The 20,733-nt window shown below is 58.6% G+C and overlaps 1 protein-coding gene and 1 long non-coding RNA gene across 4 annotated transcripts; one reads left to right on the top strand and one right to left on the bottom strand.

The window, feature by feature from the left end:
* The first annotated feature begins 451 nt into the window (after positions 1-451).
* On the top strand, positions 452-20,718 carry COL8A2 (collagen type VIII alpha 2 chain). 3 transcript variants are annotated; one of them, XM_027059663.2, is made up of 5 exons: positions 452-592; positions 8,465-8,509; positions 9,881-10,021; positions 17,961-18,169; positions 18,706-20,718. In XM_027059663.2, exons 4-5 carry the CDS (start codon positions 17,977-17,979, stop codon positions 20,622-20,624), a joined length of 2,112 nt encoding a protein of 703 aa, XP_026915464.1. In that variant the 5' UTR covers positions 452-592; positions 8,465-8,509; positions 9,881-10,021; positions 17,961-17,976; the 3' UTR covers positions 20,625-20,718. The 3 variants fall into 3 exon arrangements, with proteins under 3 accessions (XP_026915464.1, XP_026915461.1, XP_026915467.1); XM_027059660.2 differs by lacking the exon at positions 9,881-10,021; XM_027059666.2 differs by lacking the exons at positions 8,465-8,509; positions 9,881-10,021.
* On the bottom strand, positions 10,393-15,938 carry LOC113599427 (uncharacterized). Its single transcript, XR_003420284.2, has 2 exons — positions 15,809-15,938; positions 10,393-11,097 (listed from the first exon to the last, which is right to left on the bottom strand). It is a non-coding gene; the product is annotated as an uncharacterized LOC113599427 (long non-coding RNA).
* Positions 20,719-20,733: the final 15 nt, after the last annotated feature.

The raw sequence follows: 20,733 nt of genomic DNA, 5'->3' as shown, positions 1-20,733 counted from the left end.
ACGACTGCTCCTCCTTCCATTCCTTTGAGGGCCCCAAGCCCTACGCCCTCAGCTTAGGTCACCATTTGCAGGAAGCCTTTGTGGACTGCTCGTTTATGGGCCACAACTCCTGTGCTGCCCCATCCCCGCACGGGCCACCCCCTGCCCTTCTTCTCAGTGGCAGGTTTGTGTCCCCCTAGACGGTAGCCCTCTTGGGCAGAGGGCCCGGACCCAGATACAGGGTGCGCGAGGATGAAAGGGGAGGCGCGGGTGTGTGGGGTCTCAGCTTGGGACGCAGGGAGGCCGGGGCGGGGGGGGGGGGGGGGGCGCACGTCGAGGCCCCGGCTGGGCGCGCGCTTGGCCGGGCGGGGCGCGGGCCTTGGCCGTGGCTGTGGAAAGAGGAGGGTGGAGGCCCCGCCCCGCCGCGCCCCTCCCGCCGCCCCAGCCCCCCCCCACCCCGCGCCGCCCGCCCACTCCGGCAGCCGCGAGGGGCGGCCGGCAGAGCGACGCGGAGCCCCGCCGGCGCGGACCTCGACGACACTCCCTGCCAGGAGCCGGCGCGCCCGGGCGGCCCTCGAGGGCAGGGAGCGGCGCCCGGCGGCCGCCCTTGCAGGTAAAGGCCGGGAGGCTGGCTCGGACTCCGGGGCTGGGGGCTCCCGAGGGCAGGACCTGGCCTAGGCTGCCCCTGAGATTGTCTGGGACAGCGAGACCAGCGACTTGGGCCGCGGGGTGGAGACGGGATGGGACCTTCGCTAGGATGAGAGAGCCCATCCCGTTCCCTGTGCCCCGTTTCCCCCAGGCAGATTCCCGGATAAAGCTCTCTCCTCCCTTCCTCTCCCAGAAGTGGGGGCTCCAGCATCAGACTGCCGGGTGGAATCCTAGATGATGGGGCTCTGGGCACATCACTTCACCTCTGGGAGTCTCCCTTCCCACCTGCGAAGTGGGAGCGACAAAGCTTCCCCCACAGGGCGGTGGAGGAGACAGGAGGGGTGAGGGGCTTTAAAGCCCCCCTCTAGCCTTGGGCAGGGGAAACCCCTCAGCTTCTCCCTTCCCCCTCTCTCCATCTCTCTGCCATTCCTGGCTCGCTGGCCACCTTCCAGTTCCTCTGTTTTTCTGCTTCTGCCCCCAGGTCCCTCCTATTGTAGGTGTTCTGGCAGCACCCCCAAACTGGAGACTGAGGCTCAGCATCCCCCTGCCCCAGCTTGGAACCGAGACTTGCAGGGATGAGAGGGCCCTTGCTTGGCCCAGAGGGACTGGGGTCTATGGACCCCAGGACAGCCTCCCCAGTGTGTGTGTCCAGAGGCTGGAGACGGGGTAGCCCCGGGAGTCCCTGGGTGGAGAAGCCCGGTTCGCTCCCCATTCCCCAGGAGTGGTCAGCTGGGGAAGGGCAAACTCTCTGAGTTTGCTTGTTGCGTGTACGGGTGTACCAGTGTGTGCGCCTGTCAGTGTGTGCACTTGCGCGGTGCGAGGGGGACAGTGAGTGTCTGCCAGTTGATTAATGTGTGTCGGTGGGTGCTTGGGTGAGACCCCCAGTGTGTGTGAGAACATGCTAGGTTCCAGACAGGCCTCTGTCAGGGGTCCCTCGCAACCCAGAAGTGTTTCCTCTCGTCTGGCTTCAGTGCCTCTTGCTAAGACCCGTGCCTTTGTCTGGTGGCAAGGGTCCATCCCCTCCTCAGAGTGCCCTTAGCAAAGGCCACCTCTGGGAAGCTGCCATGGTCATTTGAAAGGGTGGGGAGCTGGGGTGGCTGGGGTTTCTCTCTGGGCGTTGACCCTCACTGCCCTGAGCAGATGGAGTGCCCTCAGGGAGCCCATTCTAGAGCCCGGGACGGGGGCGGGGGGGTGTCTGGTGGGCACCCACTCTGCAGGGGAGCTGGCAGTTTTGGTCGGGGCATAGATGCCTCCACTGGGTTCTCGCTGGGCTGGTGACCACTAACAGATCCTTGGACAGTCATCCCAGAACGATGAGGGCATACCACAGACATATTCACAGTCACACACAGCTACACTCCCTCCCACTGACAGTCATGCACAACCACACAGGTGAATATGCTCTACTGAACACACACCACCACAGATGCTGAAATGACAGGGCACGTGTGTGCACGCGCACGCACACACACACACACACACACACACACACCCAAACTCCTACAGACACATGGCAGGCCCCATGTGGCCCAGCCAGACATACTCAGGACAACACGCATTCACACACACGCTCACACACTCAGGCACACTCACCAGGGTCTCTCCCTCTGGTTTCACTTTGTCCACCAGAGTGAAAATGAGCGTTTCTGCTCTTTGGCTCAGTGGAAGAGGAAAGAAAAAATGGAAGTGAATTTGTCTGCTAGCAAGAGGGAGGGGAAAGATACCAAACAGGGCTGTCAGCTTAACCACCCCTCACTACCTCCTCTGCTCCCAGTCTGAGCCAGACCAAAGGTTGGCAGAGCCCCAGTTTCCCAGCCCTGCTGGCCCCCCAGCCCACTCCAGACCCCCCAGCAGCAGGCATGGGGGGCTCCCCTTATGGGACGGTGGAGCCTCAGATGAGCGGGTCCCATCTGTGGCCCGAGGCACTTAGAGTTGGAGTGGAGAACTGGAGAGGCACAGGGGCCTGTCATATGGGGTGCAGCTGTGTCTCAAAGTGTCCGTCGAGGTACATGAGAGGGAGGCACCGTGCAAGCCAAAGTGCCGGAGGGAGGGCCTATCAAGGAGGCAACACCAAGGAGGTGACTCTGGCTAGGGCTTTCAAGGAGAATGAGAACTTTGACAGGTGCAGGTGGTGAAAAGGGGGAATGGAGGCCATCCCAGTCAGAGGGAACAGCAAGTGCAAAGGTATGGAGGTGGGAAGGTTCTCTTAGGGGACAGTGAGCAATTGGTGGATCACACAGAAGGGGAATGAGTGGGAGGGACTGAGCACTACTTTGGGGTCAGATTTCCAAGAGCCCTGACCAGAGAAAGGGTGTGAGCCACAGAGTGATGCAGTCTGGGAATCACTGTGGTTGCTCCTGGGGCAAGGATAAAAAGGCATCTTATAGGCAAGGAAATCACTGAGGAGGCTGGGCCCATTTGAGGGTGAATGCAATGGCTGCCGAGGTGGGTGGCTGGCATGGGGATGAGAGGAAGGAGTAAGGGGAGAGACTGGTCAGGCCTCAGTGATTGGCTGTGGGGGTGAGGACAGGGTCAGCCAGGACCCTTCTACTGGGTGATTGTGGCCTGTCTCTAGTGGAGGCAGGTGAAGGAGAGGTATGGATTTGGACCCTGGAGTCTGGTATGCTGAGATAGCGAGGGACTGGGTGTTGAGTGTGGTCATGAGTTTGGGGGTGTAGTGTCTGGGAGGCCTGGGGTGTGTACAGAAGCCCGAGTAGGGGTGTGAGGCCATATGTGTATACACAGGTGCCCAGACATCAGCCAGGGAAGTCACACTCTCAGAAAGGGAATTCCAGATCCACTCTGTTCTGTGGGCATTTCCAGGGTCCTGGGGTGTGGGCAGTGGGTCTTGAGTGAAGGCTGTGTGTGCAGTGAGCGGAAGAGGTGGCCTTGGGAGTTAGACAGACCTGGGTTCCTTTCCATGTGACCCTGGGTAAGCGGCTTCCTCTGTTTCCTCATCTATAAAATGAGAATGCTAATGCTTGTCTCCAGGGGTCATTTTACCTGCAGAGAGGTAAGGAGTGGTCCCAAGTCACACGTGTCATCAGGGTGTAGCACCTGGGACTTTCCCCCACACTGCTGATCAGTGTTGGTTGCACCTCTCTGGGCGGATCCTGGGAAGGGACGTGGGAGGACTTGGTCCTGCTTCCAGTCAGATTCTTGGAAAGGTCCGAATTGGGAGGCGACTGTGCCCGTGCCACCTGGATTGGCTGAGATTCCTGGCTCTTGGAGAGCAGAAGGGGGTGGTAGAGGGTTAGTGCTTCGTGGGGGGAGCCATGCCGGCTTTATCATCTCAGGGGTGGACTCAAGGAGACTCAAAGAGGAACTTGCCTGAGGTCACACAGCAGCCAGTAGCAGAATTGAGACCAGAGGCCAGGATCCTGGCCTCAAGCCTCCCTTCCTTCCAGAGGCCGTTCCACTAGCAGGAACCATCAAGGACCTGGGGTGGAAGGAACTTTATCACCTGAGTTTCTCTAACATCAGTTCTTTCTGTCCCCTTGGGGGAGGGTAACAGTAAGAGTTTATTGGGTGCCTACTGTGTGCCCGTTCCTATGTTCACATGTCTCATTTAGTCTTTGTAACAGTGCTGCAAGGCAAGAATCAGCGGCCCATTTAACAGAGGGGAAAGTGGAGGTTCAGAGAGGTCAATAATCTGGCCAAGTGTCAACTTGTTGAGTGCTGAGCTGGGATTCACTCCCAAGTCTGTGAGGATGCCTGACTCATGTGCTTCCCACCAACCTCCCGGGTCACTGCCCTCTCCGGGGCCTGATTTGGTGGAGAAAGGGATGGAAACTTAACTGTTGAGCATCCACAGTGCCCCCAGACATTTTCACGGCACAAGGCACTTTTTGTGGGGTGGGGAACATGGGGTGTAGCAGGCATGAGAAGGTCAGGCCCAGAGAGCCCGGAAGAGAGGGGCCTAGGATGGTGTTTTCTAGTGTCTAAGAGCCCACAGTGGTTCTGGTGGGCCCTACAAGGGAGGGAAGCTTCTGGAAGGAAGCTCAGTTCTGGGTCTCAGAACTGGGTCTCAGTTCTGCCACTGGCTGCTGTGTGATCTCAGGTGACTTCTCCTCTGGGGCCCCATATCCCATTTATGAGACGGGCCACTGATGCCACCCTGGCTCTCCTTAGAGCCTGTGCCGAGGAGCGATGTAGACTGGGGGGTGGAGGGGTCCTTTCTCCTCTCCGGAAAATCAATCCCTGGAGTCTGATTCTGTGGTGTGCATCCCTGCCCTGCGGCCACAGCCCTCACTCCCCAGAAGCTTTCTCTGTGTCTAGCCTTGTTCCCTCCCACCACGGCTGGTGCTGGCCGCCATGCAGCCCTGCGTGGGCCCTTCAGGCCGCGCTCCTCTGACAGGCGACCACGGCTCAGCTCGTGGCAAACATTCTTTTCATAGTTCCGGGAGCACAGCAAATCCGGCCGCTTAGCCAGGAATGCAGAGTCCCCTCCTGCGGCGGCAGCAGGGACGGCAGCAGGGACTTGGGCAGGGGGGAGCTCCTGGCGGTCAGGCAGGAGGGGCTGAGGGGACCCCCTTCTCCCTGCCCCCACTGTGCCTCTGCTCCAGGGGGCTGCGAGGCTGTCCTCATCATCTGTGGGCTCCCTCAGCTTAGGTGCAGACTCTGGGACTATCCACCACTAACTGGCTGAGTGACCTGGGGAAAGTGCTCCCTGAGCCTCGGTTTCTTCATCTGTAAAATAGGGTTTAGAATACTAACCTCACAGGGCTTTGGGAAGGGGTTGTGGTGATGATAATTATAATAATAATAGCAGACATTTATCGAACGTTCCTATATGCCAAATACCACGAGAAGTTCGTTATATGAAATTAACTCATGGAATCCTTACACGTGCTCCATGAATAGGAATTGATCCCATGTCACTGATGAAGCAGCTGAGGCACAGAGGAGTGAGGTCACATGCTAGTAAGAGGTAGGGCTAGGAGACGAATCCATGCAGTTGGGCTCTTAACCCATCATGATTTTTCTTTTTTTCTTTAAAAAAAATTTTTTTTAATGTTTATTTTTGAGAGAGAAAAAGAGCACAAGCAGGGGAGGGGCAGAGACAGAGAGGGAGACACAGAATCTGAAACAGGCTCCAGGCTCTGAGCTGTCAGCACAGAGCCCGACACGGGGCTCGAACTCAGGACAGTGAGATCATGACCTGAGCTGAAGTTGGACGCTTAACCGACTGAGCCACCCAGGCGCCCCACCCATCATGATTTTTCAAGCAAGACTCTCAGTCTGGGCCTGCTTGGAAAATGGGGACTTCTTCCATGAGCCCATCTCCAGGACAGGCAGATCATTTGCCGATCAGCACCTCAGTTTGGAAAGTTAGGATGGGGATGGGGGCCTGGGACCCTGGCCAGCCTCCTTGGGGGCCCTTTGCAGAGAAGCTGGCAGGGGGCTGGGGGGTGCAGATTATCCCACCCACATCTGGCCTGGGATTTAGCTGGCGACAGGCTCCGTGCAAAGAGGAGATGTCGCCAGGGGAGGGGCTCAAGGAGGAGATTAGGAAAGGCAGCTGTGGGTGGAGGTTAAGAACAGAGTCCCATTGAAGTAGGCCCGGGCACTGCCCTGGCACACCCACCCGCCCCTGCTTCCTAGTTTGTAGGACTGAGGGAGCCTTGATCAACTGGAGAAGGTTCCTGAGGCCCTTGACAGTAGCTGCCCATCCTATTCCCAGCCTTGCCTATCCCCATTGCCATCTGGGTTGAGGCAGCACAGGTGCCGTGGAGGAGAAGTGGGGAGAAAGACCCATGGCTGAGGTCTCCAGGAACCCCAACTATGTAGGGGTTTGGCCATTTGGGGTTTGGGCAAGCACCAAAGTTAAGATCTGGCCCCTGTGTTTCCCAGTCCTGTAACCTTGCAGAATGGATGTCACCCCTCTGGATCTTAGCGGTCCTCTTCAGAATGGGACAATTCCCACCTTCCAGGGTTACATGAAAATTGATAACGTAGTGCCAGGAGCATGCCTAGTGCCATGTCCAAGGCATAAAATGTACTTGGGGTTTAGAGACCATTGTCCATTAATGCTAACGTGGGAGGGGTGGGGAGCCAGCTGTAGGCTGGGCCCAGGGTCTCTGATTCTGATGTTCTCAGGCTGACACCAGCTAGCCCTTCTCATTTCCAATCATCTGTATAATGCGGAGGTTAAGAGCCCCTTTGGAGACAACAGCCTTGGTTCCAATTCAGTCTCCATCCCTCATGAGCTGTGTGTCCTTGGGCCAGTTATTTAACCTCTCTGTCCCTGGTTTCCCCCTCTGTAAGAAGGGAAGGCAAAGTACCCTGCTTCGTGAAATGAGATCATCCACGACAGGAACCCAGAGCCAGGCACATAATAGGTGCACAATAAATGTTAGCTATGATCGGTTAGTTCTTTTGTTTGTTTTTTTCCATCCTCTGGATACGTTTAGGGCTTTCACACCTCCACGCCCTCACACGTGCTGTTCCCTCGGCCTGGACTTATTGCCTGTCCCCGCCACCCCCCCATTAAATGCATGTTCATCCTTCAAAGCCCAGATTTGACATAAATCACTCCTCCTCCCTGAGCCTCATGGTGGGGCTGGGGGCTGTGGCCAGAGAGGCTAGGGTTGAGTTGGGCAGTGAGGACCTCCCACTCAACCTCATCAGCTGGGCCGGGCCCTCGGAGAGTAGCCTCACAACCCACGTGAAGGGTCATGGCGTTCAGTGGCGGGGACTGAGGCAGGTCTTAGCTGAGTCAGAGGGAAGGCCTAGGAGGTGCTGGCTCTGGCATCTCGCTGCTTGTGCAGCAAGAGACGGGGCTGGGATGTCAGAGTTTCCATGGGAGCAGGCAGAGGCAAGCAAGCAGCTGGAGGAGAAAGTGACGCTGCTGCTGGCCTCCCTGCCAGGTAGGCTGGCTAGGTGTCCCCTCCCTATCCACCCCAGAGTTACAGCTGGGCCTGGACTACAGCCTCAGCTCCCTTGTGTCCAGCTGTGTGACATAAACTAGACATGATTGATGGAGGCAGAAATGGGGACCTGGCCATCCAGGGCTCTGACCACATCTCCTTCCCACTCAACAACCTTCTGTGGCTCCCCACTGCCTTCCAAAGAAATGCAAGCATGGCATTCAAGGCTCCTCACTTTGTTGCCCTGGCCTTCTCAGCTCCTACTTGTCCTCTCCAGCCCACGGCACTTCTGGACCTTCCCTGTATCTGCCAAGCAGCTTCCTAGTGCCTGAAGTTCCTTTTCTTACTCTGCCTTTCAGACTCCTACTCTCCCTTCAGGATCCAGTTCCAGAGTCCCTTCCTACATGAAGCCTCTGGGGGAACTCAAGGTGGAGGCAATGTTCCCTGCTTTGTGCTCCCCCAACCCAGAGATCTTAGCCAATTGTGTGATGGTCACTTGTCTGATGCCTCCAGATAATTTAGGGCAGGGAAGTGCATGGGGCTGAGCCATTTCTGTGCCCCCAAGGCCCAGCCTCGGTTCCCCACATAGAAGGAGCTTCCTCAGGCAGGAACTGTAGCCTCTAGTAGGGGCCACCCTAGCCCAGGGCGTGGCAGAGAGTAGGGACATCTCCAGCATGGATCCTGGCACACAGAGAAGCTTCCTCAGCCTGGGCCTTAGGGCAGGAGGGACTCCATCAAGCCAGGGCCAGGCACCCCATGGGCATTGCCAAGTGTGCTGGGAACAGATGAAGGAAGACAGTGATTGTGGGGCACTCATCCTGGCTCCCTGAGATGAGGGGCTGAGACTGGGGCCAATTTCCAGCAGAGGCTCCCGGTAAGAGGCCTGCGGTGGGCACTGGGTGGCTGAGCCAGGGCAGGAGGCTTCCCGGCTCCTGGCATCTTCCTCACTGTTTCTCTTTCATCCTCAGGCCTTGCCTTTGCTGGGACCTTCAGAGGCCCCTCTGACCTGAGAGGTAAGCTAGATTTGGGGGCAGGGCTCGCTGATAGCCCCAGCCGGATGAGGCCTGTGCTTGCTGCTGTCTAACTTTGCTCCCGCCTGCTGCAGCAGAAGCCCCTCCCAGGCTCAGGGTGTCCTAGCGGGCAGCCCCTCTTGCAGGTGACCTCAGCTCCCTGCGGCCTGGGCTTTTAAAACCCCAGCCCAACTCGGAAGCAGCTTTTTCTCATTTGTGAACTATTTCGCCCTGGCTCCTTGGCGCAGCCTGTGTTTGCTTGGCCTGCCCGGGTGCAGTGGCCTGGCTGTGCTCCTGCCGGGCCCCCTCCCAGCCCAGCCCGACTCCTCCTGCCGCCGCCGCTGCCGCCACCGAGCGGGGAAGCCGCGAAGGCTCAGGAATCTTGGCAGGCGTGAGGCGGCAGCGGCAGCGGGCGGCGGGTGGCGCTCCGGAAAAGGCTGCAAATGTGAACCAGAAGGCGAGGGATTGGCTGCCGTGAAGGCCCTGCCTGGCCCGGCCTGGGCCTTGGGCACAGCTGGGTCTGGGGGGGACATTTCCATGTTGAGTCCTGGTCAGAAGTTCAAGGCCTCTGCTGGGAAGTGAGCGATGTCACCAGCTGAGGCCTGAGCCCCTTGGCAGGGCAGGGCCAGTCTGAGGACACATACTGCCCTGAGTCCTGCCCACTGCAGGCCTCTTCTGGTTCTTCTGCCCCCAGATGGCTGTTCCTACCTCCCCGGACACGTTTTTGCCCCAAGATGCTCCTCCCCAGGGTAGTGGTGGGACTTCTCCTCTCAGAGATGGGCAGAGGCTGGAGGCCTGAGAAGTGGACCTAATCCCTGGCGGGAGGGAGAGTCAGCCCAAGCCCCCTACACCCCGGAGGTGAAAAGGATTCTGGAAGAACCACGAGCTGGAGCACCCAGGCTGCAGACTGTACTGAGCGCATACTGTGTGCCAAGCCTAGTCAGGTAGGGGTGGAGGAAGAGGGACGCAGGGGTAGCTGTTTTGCCTGAGGGAGGCAGGGAAGGCTGCTCGGAGGAGGCGGCATTTGAGCTGTCTTAAATAGGGAATCACATGTTTGCTTGAAGGAGAAAGAAAGGGAATTCTGGGCGGAGAAGGCTGTGTGGCAAAGGTAGGCAGGCGGGTAGAGGAAAACACTAGGTTTGGGGTGCCTGGATGTGAGGGTGCTGGGGCCCAGGACTGGAGCGGGCTCCTCTCACTCCCAAGTGTGTTTTCCCCAATGGGGAGTCTGCAGCCCTCGTCCAGGCTACAGCAACCTGGCTGGTGAAGCCCTATTTTTATCTCCAGTCTGTGTCTTGCTCTGTCCAATTGCAGACGTGCAGTTCTCTGCCTCTGGGGTGCCCCCACCCCAGAGGTCCCCTATTCCTCTTTGCCCAGATGTTCTCAGCTCTGCGCTCAGTTTGGAATGTTCCACCATTACTCCTATGGACCTTAGAGCTTTGACCTGTCTCTCCAGCCTGCTGATAGTGCTGCTTCTCAGACTGAGGTCCCTGTGGTCTGGGTGACACGCCTGCAGAGGTGAGGGATATTGGGACTCTTGGCAAATTTGAAACCTGGTAGGGGACACAAGGTGGGCAGGGACAGTGCTCCTGTCCTGCCATCAACCTGGATGATGAGGTGGCCTCCAGGCAACGCTGCCCTGGCCTGGCTACCTCCCTTCACACCCCCAAGTCCAAGATTCCACGCAGTTCTTTGGTTTTGGAGCAATCCTCATGCCTGTGCATTAAGATGTGAGGCGGTCAGAGTCTCCTATTGATCTGCAAGGACAGAGAGCTCAGCTTATGGGGCACTGTCTCCACAAGTCTCCACCTGGGGAGGTCAGACACACACCTGATGTTAGCATGAGCATTAAGGCCATAAATGCTGGCCTTTCAGAGGGTCCCATCAAGTGACTGACAGCTAGAGATTATATTATAGAGGCTGGAACTCAGACAGGGATTGAAGTACAAGGACATAGGAGAGGAGAGAGACAAATGGGGTCACAGAGACAGGCAAAAATAGGACAGTGACACAGAGGTGGGATGAGAGAGACACCCGGAAGATGCCTGAGAGGGACAGGCGGGTGAGAATCTGGGTTCAGTGACACCGAGACACGGAGGAAGGGACACAGGTGGGCATGGCACACACCCACATGGCTCCCACAGTCAGACTGTCCCGGCCTCCTCCTCCGTCGGACTCTCAGAGTGGGCGCCACCGTTGTGATCTCGGGGTTTTGCCAGGCTCACCATCAATCTCTGCCCTCTCCACCTCCTCCATCATCTAAATTGGTCCACATCCTGCTGGGTCTGAAGTAGGCCTCCTTGTCCAGGAAGCCACATGAATTGCGGAATAACATGGAATTTATGAAGTTGGTGCTAGGGAGCCACTGGAGAATCCAGAGCAGGGGAGGGCCATGGGCAGAGCCATGCCAAAGTGTGGTCCACACATGGTCAGCATCACCTCACCTGGGAGCTGGTTAGAAATGCAGACAGTGGGTCCTATTCCACACCTACTGAATCAGGATCCTTGGGGGGGGGGGGGAGGGTGGCCCCGGAACCTGTGTTTTAACAAACCATCTGATGCACACTAAAGTTCAAGAAGTGCTGTTGGAGTATCTGTGGGAAAACAGAGAAGCTGAGAGTGAGTGTGGGAGAGAGGCTGCTATGATAATGCGGGCGAGGATCTGGCAACTTTATATAACAAACCTTTACTAAATGGTTGGAATGTGTCGGGGCTGTGTGTTGGGAGAGTACAGGGTCTGTGTTAGGACACAGATTATGGGGAATAAGGGAAAGGAATAGAAGTGAGAGAAATAGAGGAGGCAGTCTACAGGATTGGACTGGGGGTGTAAGGGTAAAGGCAATGTACAGTTGTGCATGTTGGTTACTATACAAGAGCACCCAGGAAAGGCAATGAGAGCATCTGAGTCTGCTGGAAGTAGGGCTAGCCTTTTCTAATTGTGCGAAGGCATTGTACAGGCTAGATTCCTCACTGCCCTGTAAAGAAGGAAGGATCAGAAGTGGTGTCCAGATATCTGGCCTGGGCCTGTGGGAGAGGCAAGGATGTCAGTAATGGGGAGAAGATAATGGCAGCAGTTTGGGTGGAGGTGTCTGAGGGCCAGCCAGGTGAAAAGGCTCAGCTCAGAGTTGAACACAAGAGTCAGGCTCAAAGTGAGGTTGTAGCTGGAGGCTGATGTGGGAGCCCTCCGTGATGGGACTGGGGCTGTGGGGCTGGTGAGAGCTGGAAACTGCAGGAGAAACATCCAGAGACAAGATGTGAGGCCTGAGCCAGCTCCTTGAGGCAAGCCTGGGTCTGCAGAGTGGGCAGGGGAAGGAAGCCGAGAAGAATCTGAGGAGGAGCTTTTCCAGGAGGGAGGAGAGTTGGGCCACAGGCAGGATTTGGTGCTGGGGGGAGGAGGCACCAGGCGAGGGGTGGGAGCAGCACGCAGGGGTGAGGGGTAGAGATGGTCCTTTCAAGGAGCTTAGCTGAGAAGGCTGGGGAGAGGTGAGGGTGTCTGGGGTGGGGGTGGGGGGGCAGTTAGGCCTGTGTGGACAGGTGAGGGAGAGGCTGGAGATGGGGTGGGGGTGGGGGGCAGACCCAGACAGAGGCCCCGGGGAAGGGGTATGGAGGTGGCTGGGCCTTGAGTAGGTAGCACCCCTTTCATGTGAGACGCAGGAAAGGAGGACTGGAAAGAGCTCCCCAGTTCCCACCCGCTGGGAAAGAGGCAGGGGGCAGAGGGGCCAGGGAGGGAGCCCTGGCTGAGTCCGGAGCTGCCTGGCTGGGTGGGGGTGGGGTGGGCATCATGCCCAGTGGGTGAGGGGGGCAGCCCCTCTGCTCCCATCTGAGATCCATGACTCCATCCCAGCCATGAGCAGGCTGTGGGACTCCTGGTCAGTCTCATCTCCGGAGTGGTCAGGGAAAAGGCCTGGGAGGCCAGAAAATTGACTTTGGAACTTTCACAAGGTCCTGGCCTTTGGCAGCAAGCCACCTGAGTTTTTTAAGGGTTGGAGGAGATGTTGCTTTGCAGCAAGAGAAACTGAGGTTAGACTGAAGGGACAACTTCCTGGCCATCAGGGCAGCAGGACGGAACAGCACACCTGGAGGGGCCAGTGACTCAGTCAATCCTTTCACATGTGAGGACACTGAGGCTCAGAGAGATTAAGTCACTTGCTCAAGATCACACATCTCATAAGTGGCTGTGCTGGAATGGGAGTCCAGGGGCTGCCAGAACCTAGGAGAGCTTTAGGGGTCCCCAGGGCTGGACCCCTGAGAGAGAGAGCCTGAGCAAGAAACGCTGCTCACCTGTTGAGGTGGCAGAGACAGGGCTGGAGAGAGAGACAGAGAGAAATGAGTCCAGGCCAGAGACCCAGGGAGAGAGCAGAGAGGGAGGCTGGGTGAGTGGGGAGACAGGAGGTACTAGGGGAGCGAGCGGGGCAGCCGGATCCCGCAGAAATGTCTCCACAACAGGAAGCGTCTCATAACATACCTGTGGTTTGGCCAGGCCCCGGGGCTGCCTGAGCGCTCCCCGAGCTCCCCCCACCCCCGCCCCACTGCAGCCGCCTGCCGCTGCAGCCCGTCTGGGGTGGGGGGCTTGGAGCGTAGGAGCCTGTGCAGGGCTGAGCTCCATCCACCCCCAACCCCGGGAGGGGGGCTGCCAGGGCCACACTAGCCCCACCCCTGCATGGTCCATTAGGAGCCTTCTCCCTCAGCCCCCCTTTTTATCTGAACCTCTGGTAGCTCATCTGTGAAGTGGGATGGGGAGTGCGCAGGCCTTTACATTACGTAGGATCGCCCGGGTCCCCTCTGCTGGTCACCCCTGGGACCAGACCCTCTGAGAGAGGGGACTGGTGGGGAGGGGTCACTGTTAGCTGAGGTCTCTTCCCTTCCTGCAGCCATGTCCAGGAGAGAGGGGTCTATATTTGTGCCACTTCTTCCTGCCGGCACCCAGTCCTTCCCCCCCAACCCCGCATTGGTCTGAAAGACCCTGGAGCACTCTGCACTCCCAGCCAGCTTCCTTGGCCGCCCCGGGAGGAGGCCCAGGCTGCCACAAAACGCTGACTTGGACAAAACGCTGTTTTACGGGGATTTGTTGAAAAGGGGGAAATCCCCGCTAAGGACTTGCAGCTGTCCAAACACCGTGTCTACCCTGCTGCCGCCACCACTCAATCCCCTGAATCAGCGTCTCCTTATGCACCCCACCTCCCGCCCCTGCCAGCCCAGCCTCTTCCCATCTGCCCTGATTCCTGTGTTCCCCCAGAGAGGGTAATGGCTTGCCCAAGGTCACACAGCAGAGCCGGCCTTGAGCCTCAGGGCCCTCCCCTGAACCCCGACACTCCTAGCGAGTGAATCGTTCTTTTCTCTGCACCTCTGTTCCCTGTGCAGGCTGTTCTTAGCTGAAGTCCTTTGGGACAATGTGAGTGTTCCCACTTCTTCCCAATCTAGCCTACCTGCACCCCTCTGGCCTGGGGAGGGGGCTCCCAGGGCAGTGTGACAGGTACAAAGTCTGAGGAAAGGACTGAGTGAGTTATTGGCAGGGTCTTTAAACTTGATGGTGACTTGAGGTCATCCAACTTTTATGGAGTGTCCCTGTGTACCAGCCAAGTCTGGTGCTGGGCATGGAGTGGGGAGAATGTGGCGGGGACAGAGAGTGAAAAGGCCAGAGAGGAACACAGAGCTGGGACCAGGGCAGGCATCCGATAGGCTCCCTGGATGTCCAAGGATAAGTAAAAATCTGGAGACTTGAGTGTTCAGAAGCCACAGAGCTTCAGGGAGCCTGTGGCGCGGGAGGGGGGCGAGGGGCAAGAAAGGGGTGCCGGTGGAAAGGAGGCAGGGGGCTTGGAGGCACCCAGGCACCCCTGGGTCTGATGGTGGCTGGGTTGGGGGCAGTCTGTCCCACGAGGCTGCCGCAATGTGCCACTCCAGGGGCATCATTTCTCTCTGCAGCCCTGAGAACAGGCTCAGCACACCCCTTCTCCAGGTCATGGGCTTGCTTCCACTCCCCGGCCCCCACTGGACTGGCAGAAGCCAGCCTCCCCTCCAGGAGCTGGAGTGATGTTCTCTCCCCAAACCCACAGGCAGTCTGGAGCCTCTCTGTCTGTCTGTCTAGGGGCTGCCCTCTCCTGTCTGCCTCCCCCTGCTGGTTCTCACAGACCTCTGCTCAAATCCTCAGGCTCCCTATCTCCAGAAAGAAGAGTGGGGAGGGGGGGGTGCGGGGGGGGGGGCTCTTCCTTCCCAGGGGCCTTGTGGGAATGAAATCATTTATTTATTTATTTTTAAGTGTTTATTTATTTAGAGTGCAAGCGGCGAGGGTGGGGGGTTGGGGGTGGCAGGGGAGCAGCAGAGAGAAAGGAAGAGAGAATCCCAAGCAGGCTCCGTGTTGTCAGTGAAGAGCATGACGCAGGGCTCGATCCCACAAACCCTGATCATGACCTGAGCCAAAATCAAGTAGGATGCTTAACAGACTGAGCCCCCCAGGTGCCCCCCGGGGAATGAAATCATTCATTGAACAAAGCACTAGGCTGGAGGTCTGCTTGCAGTGAGCTGTCATCCTCACTCAGCCCCGGCTCACTCTAGAGGAGACATCAGCTCTGGGGTCCTGCAGCAGACCTATCACCCTCAGTGGAGGGGGCACAGTGCAGGAGGTGCTGGGACAGGGCGAGTTTAGGAAGCCACAGGGTGTGAGGCGGGGACACTTCCCAGAGATCCGCATTGCCAAGGAGGTTGTAAGATGGGGAGCTGGCTGGGGGGTCCTGCCTGGGCTCCTGGCTGGACTTGGGACTTTTGCCTCGGTGTCCTGCCTGCCTGTGCTCCCGCACAGTCCTTTGCCTTAAGCATCTTTCCAGCTAAACCCGAGGCTTGCCTCACCCTCCATCACCCTCTACCCCAGTGAGGCCTCAGCTCAGCATGGGAAGAGGGTGAGGGCTCCCCGAACCAGGGCTGTGCGGACTCCTCCTGTGACAGTGCCATGACCGTGGCCTCTGGCCTACCAGGCCAGAACGGCCCCCTTGCCTCCCCCTGCTTCTTGTTACAAGCTCTGCCCCCTCTGCCTGCTCCCTCACACCCCTGCCCACCCACCAGGCAGATCATTCTGGCTGTGTGAATGGGTGAGCACCCCCACTCCAGGGCCCCTGCCCGGTGCAAGTGGCCTGTGCAGGAGGGCCCTTATCCCGTGCCAGAGAGGTGGGACAATACGGTGGTTAGGGGCTGGGGCTCCAGGTTTAGGTTCGGACCGCACGTGCTTCCTCATGTGGAAAACAGGACCAGCAAGCCTCTCAGGGCTGAAACGTTAGGGCAGTGCCAGCCAGAGCCTCCATCAGCGGGACTTACCTGAGGGCCGGGCCCAGAGGCTGCAGCCTCAGTCCTGGCATCAATCGTGGTGCAGACAGAACAGGCGGCCTGTGTGGAGGGCTGTATCCTGGGCAGGATTCTTCTAGTCCAAGCTTCTGTTTCTACATCTATAAAATGGGGATAATAACTGTATGAGCCCCAGGGGTCACTGAGAGGATCCTGTGAGACGGAGCCTGCAGAGCTGTGGGCTGGGGAGCCCCACAGGTGGTGGACGTTACTGTTACTGTTCTGGGGCTCCGGGGAGCTTGAGGGACCTATGGGCCCAATGTTACAAAACCGGTTGATGGCAGAGCTGGGTTGGCAGCTTCACCGGCCTTCTCCTGAGCTCTGCATCCATTCCTGTGAAGCTCTGTGTGATACTGAGCACCTCTAGACTCAGCCCAGCACCAGGGAGGGCTCTGCTCCCCACACGCATCCTGGATGTACATAACCCACCCCCAAACACCTCGTGCACTCAGGCACATGTGTGGAGAGGCCCCTGGGGGTGAGAGGAGCCCAGAGCAGGGAGGCAGGGGAGGGACTTGCCTCGCATGTGCAAAATGCTGGGTAGTCTCTCCTTCCAACATTGATGGGTGCCCACTGAGAGGCAGGTACAGTATCGCCTCTCATCACGGCAGCCCTGAGAAGCGGGTTGTTAGTCCAGCGTTTTAAAATAACGTCTTTGGCATGCCTGGGTGGTACAGTTGGTTGAGCGTACAACCCTTGATTTTGGCTCAGGTCATGATCACAGGGTCGTGGGATCAAGCCTCACGTGGGGCTCCACGCTGAGCATGGAGCTCATGAAACCTACTTGAGATTCTCTCTCTCTTCCTCTGCCCCTCTCCCCGCTGCTCATGCGCATGCTGTCTCTAAAATAATAAAATAAAAATAACATCTTTATTGAGATACAATTCACACATCGTAACAGTTGGCCCATTTAAAGTGTCCGATTCAATGGTTTTTTAAAAATGTATTTGCCGTTGGCAGCCTTCACCACAGTCAATTTTAGAATGCTCTCATCATCCCTACCGGAAACCCTGTACCCATCATTGTGGTCACTCCCTTTCCCCCTTCCAGCAGCCCTCAGCAACTACTAGCCCACTTTCGTCTCTTTTACATTTACCTATTCTGGGCACGTCATATAAATGGAATCATATACAATTTGTGACTGGCTTCCTCACTTAGCATGATGTTGTCAGGGTTTTCCTGTAATGTGACACGTAGCAGTATTTTACTTTTATTGCTGAATAATACTCCGTCGTATGGTCATGCCATCATCTGTCCAGTGCACATCTGTGCTATTTCTACTTTGTGGCTGTTATGAATAATGTCGCCATGAACATTTGGGTATGTGTTTTTGTGTGGACATCTTGTCCCATGAGGAAAGTGAGGTTCACAGAGTGGAAACTCTAGCTGGCAAGTGGAAAACGCAGGCTGGGTGTCCACATCTTGTTGGACAGGCCTTGTTCTCAGAGCTGAGCTAAGTGCTGTGACAGGGCTACGTCAGGACGCAAAGGAGTGAGGGGTTAACTTTATAGAAGAAGGGGTGACGGCTTCCCAAAGGCCTTAAAGGATGAGTAGGAAATTGAAAGAACATCGCAGGTGGAGAATCAGCAGGGGCAAAGGCCCAGAAGTGCGAGGCTGCCTCATGTCTGGGGCAAAGGTATGGTGGAGAGGAGGAGGAGAGACAGGGGTGGTAGGTGATAGGGTCAGAGCCACAGGCACAGACTAGATTTAAAAAGGTCTTGAATGCCATGCCAGACACCACAGAGGATCCTGAAGGCAGAGGGGAGCCCCCAGAAGGGCACCATCAACATAATGTGAAGTCAGACAGACCTTAGTCAGCCCCCAGTTCTGCTGACCTTTGCTTTAGTTTTGTCATCTGGAAAATGGGGATGACAATAATAATAACTTGTTAAAGTATTGAGAGCATTAAGTGAGTTCCTGTCTCTGGAGCACTCAGCCCAGTACCTGGCAGAAAGCCAGCCCAGCACATGGTAGTGGGTGTTATCAAAGGGTTTTTAGCAGGGGTGTGCCGAGGTCAGATGGGTGCTCTGGAAGGTGTACATTCTGATCTTTTTGTGAGCCCCTGGGTCTGGTGCTAAGCCACCCGGGGGCTGGCTCGATGGCCCGTCTCGGTTCTTCACTGCAGCACGCCCGCGGACGCCATGCGGGGGGCTCTGACGCCCCTATCTTCGCTGCTGCCACTGCTGTCGCTGCTGCTGCTGGGGTGCGGACCGCGGGCGGCCACCGGAGGCGGGGCCGGCGGGGCAGCGGGCTACGCGCCAGTGAAGTACGTGCAGCCCATGCACAAAGGACCCGTGGGGCCGCCCTTCCGCGAGGGCAAGGGCCAGTACCTGGGTGAGCGCCTCCCCGCCCCGCAGGGCCTCAGACAGCTCCTGACCCCCACCGGCTCCTCCCTGGCCCTCAGCCACAGCCCCTCCGTCTCCAGCAGAGACCTTCTCCACTTCCCTTTTCTTCCTGACGCCGGTCTGGGGATTCGGCCCTCCGAGGGGCCGGAAGTGGGCGGCTGGCAGAGGTGATCTTCAGGTGGGGTGGGAAGGAGGAGGGACGGAAGTAGGGGTGCCCCGCTGCAACTGGTTCTAAGGAGGGCTGCTGGCGCCACCTGGCGGCCATTTCTCCCCCTCCAGGTCTTGCGGGGATGAGAGTCACCCAAGTTTTTGGGAAGGATCAAGACCTGGGTAGGTTGGGTGCTAGGAGCCCCCAAGATGGCCACTGGACCATCCCTAAACTCCATCATCCATGTACACACGAAGGGGAGACGGGGTGTGGCCTTTATGAGCAGATGTAGTGTACCCCATGGGGGAGTGGGTAGAAGGGTCCAACCGTCTCCACTGGCCAGGCCCCTGACTGCCCCTTCTCTCTCTCTCCCTCAGAAATGCCTCTACCGTTGCTGCCAATGGACCTGAAAGGCGAGCCTGGTCCGCCTGGGAAGCCTGGGCCTCGGGGGCCCCCTGGCCCTCCTGGCTTCCCAGGAAAACCAGGCACTGGAAAGCCAGGGCTACATGGACAGCCTGGCCCTGCTGGGCCCCCTGGCTTCTCCCGGATGGGCAAGGCTGGTCCCCCGGGGCTCCCGGGCAAGGCCGGACCACCAGGGCAGCCAGGGCTTCGGGGAGAGCCGGGGATACGAGGGGACCAGGGCCTCCGGGGCCCCCCAGGACCGCCTGGCCTCCCTGGACCCTCAGGCATTGCTGTCCCTGGGAAGCCAGGCCCCCAAGGAGTGCCAGGGCCCCCAGGATTCGGAGGGGAGCCAGGGCCCCAGGGGGAGCCTGGGCCCCCAGGTGATCGAGGCCTCAAGGGGGATAATGGAGTAGGCCAGCCAGGGCTACCTGGGGCCCCAGGGCAGGGAGGTGCCCCTGGACCACCTGGCCTCCCTGGTCCAGCTGGCTTGGGCAAACCGGGTTTGGATGGGCTTCCTGGGGCCCCAGGAGATAAGGGTGAGTCGGGGCCTCCTGGAGTGCCAGGACCCAGGGGGGAGCCAGGGCCTCTGGGCCCAAAAGGGCCCCCAGGTGTGGATGGTGTGGGGATACCAGGGGCGGCAGGGGTACCAGGGCCACAGGGCCCAGCAGGGGCCAAAGGGGAACCAGGAACCCGGGGCCCCCCTGGCCTGATAGGCCCCACTGGCTATGGGGTGCCAGGACTGCCGGGCCCTAAGGGGGACAGGGGCCCAGCTGGGGTCCCAGGACTCTTGGGGGATAGGGGTGAGCCAGGTGAGGATGGGGAGCCAGGGGAGCAGGGCCCACAAGGCCTTGGGGGCCCCCCAGGACTTCCAGGGTCTGCAGGGCTCCCTGGCAGACGTGGGCCCCCTGGGCCCAAGGGGGAGGCAGGGCCTGGAGGACCCCCAGGAGTGCCTGGTATTCGGGGTGACCAGGGGCCTAGTGGCCTGGCTGGGAAACCTGGGCTCCCAGGAGAGAGAGGACTTCCTGGGGCCCATGGACCCCCTGGACCTACTGGGCCCAAAGGTGAGCCTGGTTTCACAGGCCGCCCTGGGGGACCAGGGGTGGCAGGAGCCCTGGGGCAGAAGGGTGACTTGGGGCTTCCTGGGCAGCCCGGCCTGAGGGGCCCCTCAGGAATCCCAGGTCTCCAGGGCCCAGCAGGTCCTATTGGGCCCCAGGGACTGCCAGGCCTGAAGGGTGAACCGGGCTTGCCAGGACCCCCTGGAGAGGGGAAAGTGGGGGAACCCGGAGTGGCTGGGCCTACAGGGCCTCCTGGGGTCCCCGGTTCCCCAGGACTCACTGGCCCTCCTGGGCCTCCCGGGCCACCTGGTCCCCCTGGGGCCCCCGGGGCCTTTGATGAGACTGGCATCGCCGGCCTGCACCTGCCCAATGGTGGAGTGGAGGGCGCTGTGCTGGGCAAGGGGGGCAAGCCACAGTTTGGGCTGGGCGAGCTGTCGGCCCACACAACGCCTGCCTTCACCGCTGTGCTCACTTCGCCCTTTCCCGCCTCCGGCATGCCTGTTAAATTTGACCGGACTCTCTACAATGGCCACAGTGGCTACAACCCAGCCACTGGCATCTTCACCTGCCCTGTGGGCGGGGTCTACTACTTTGCTTACCACGTGCATGTCAAGGGCACCAATGTGTGGGTGGCCCTGTACAAGAACAACGTACCAGCAACATACACCTACGATGAATACAAGAAGGGCTACCTGGACCAGGCATCTGGCGGGGCTGTGCTCCAGCTGCGGCCCAACGACCAGGTCTGGGTGCAGATGCCGTCGGACCAGGCCAACGGCCTCTACTCCACTGAGTATATCCACTCCTCCTTTTCAGGGTTCTTGCTCTGCCCCACATAACACCACGGGGGCCTTGCCGCCTTGGCCTCCTCCTCTTTAGTGGTAGAGAGACCTTCTCCGTTACAAGAACCTCCATTTAAAGAAAAAAACCAAAGGCTGAACAGACGCA

The sequence above is a fragment of the Acinonyx jubatus genome, chromosome C1 (genome assembly GCF_027475565.1).
Source record: "Acinonyx jubatus isolate Ajub_Pintada_27869175 chromosome C1, VMU_Ajub_asm_v1.0, whole genome shotgun sequence".
Taxonomy (NCBI): domain Eukaryota; kingdom Metazoa; phylum Chordata; class Mammalia; order Carnivora; family Felidae; genus Acinonyx; species Acinonyx jubatus.
Note: the sequence above shows the minus strand (reverse complement) of the source record. Positions and strands in the feature narration are given on the sequence as shown.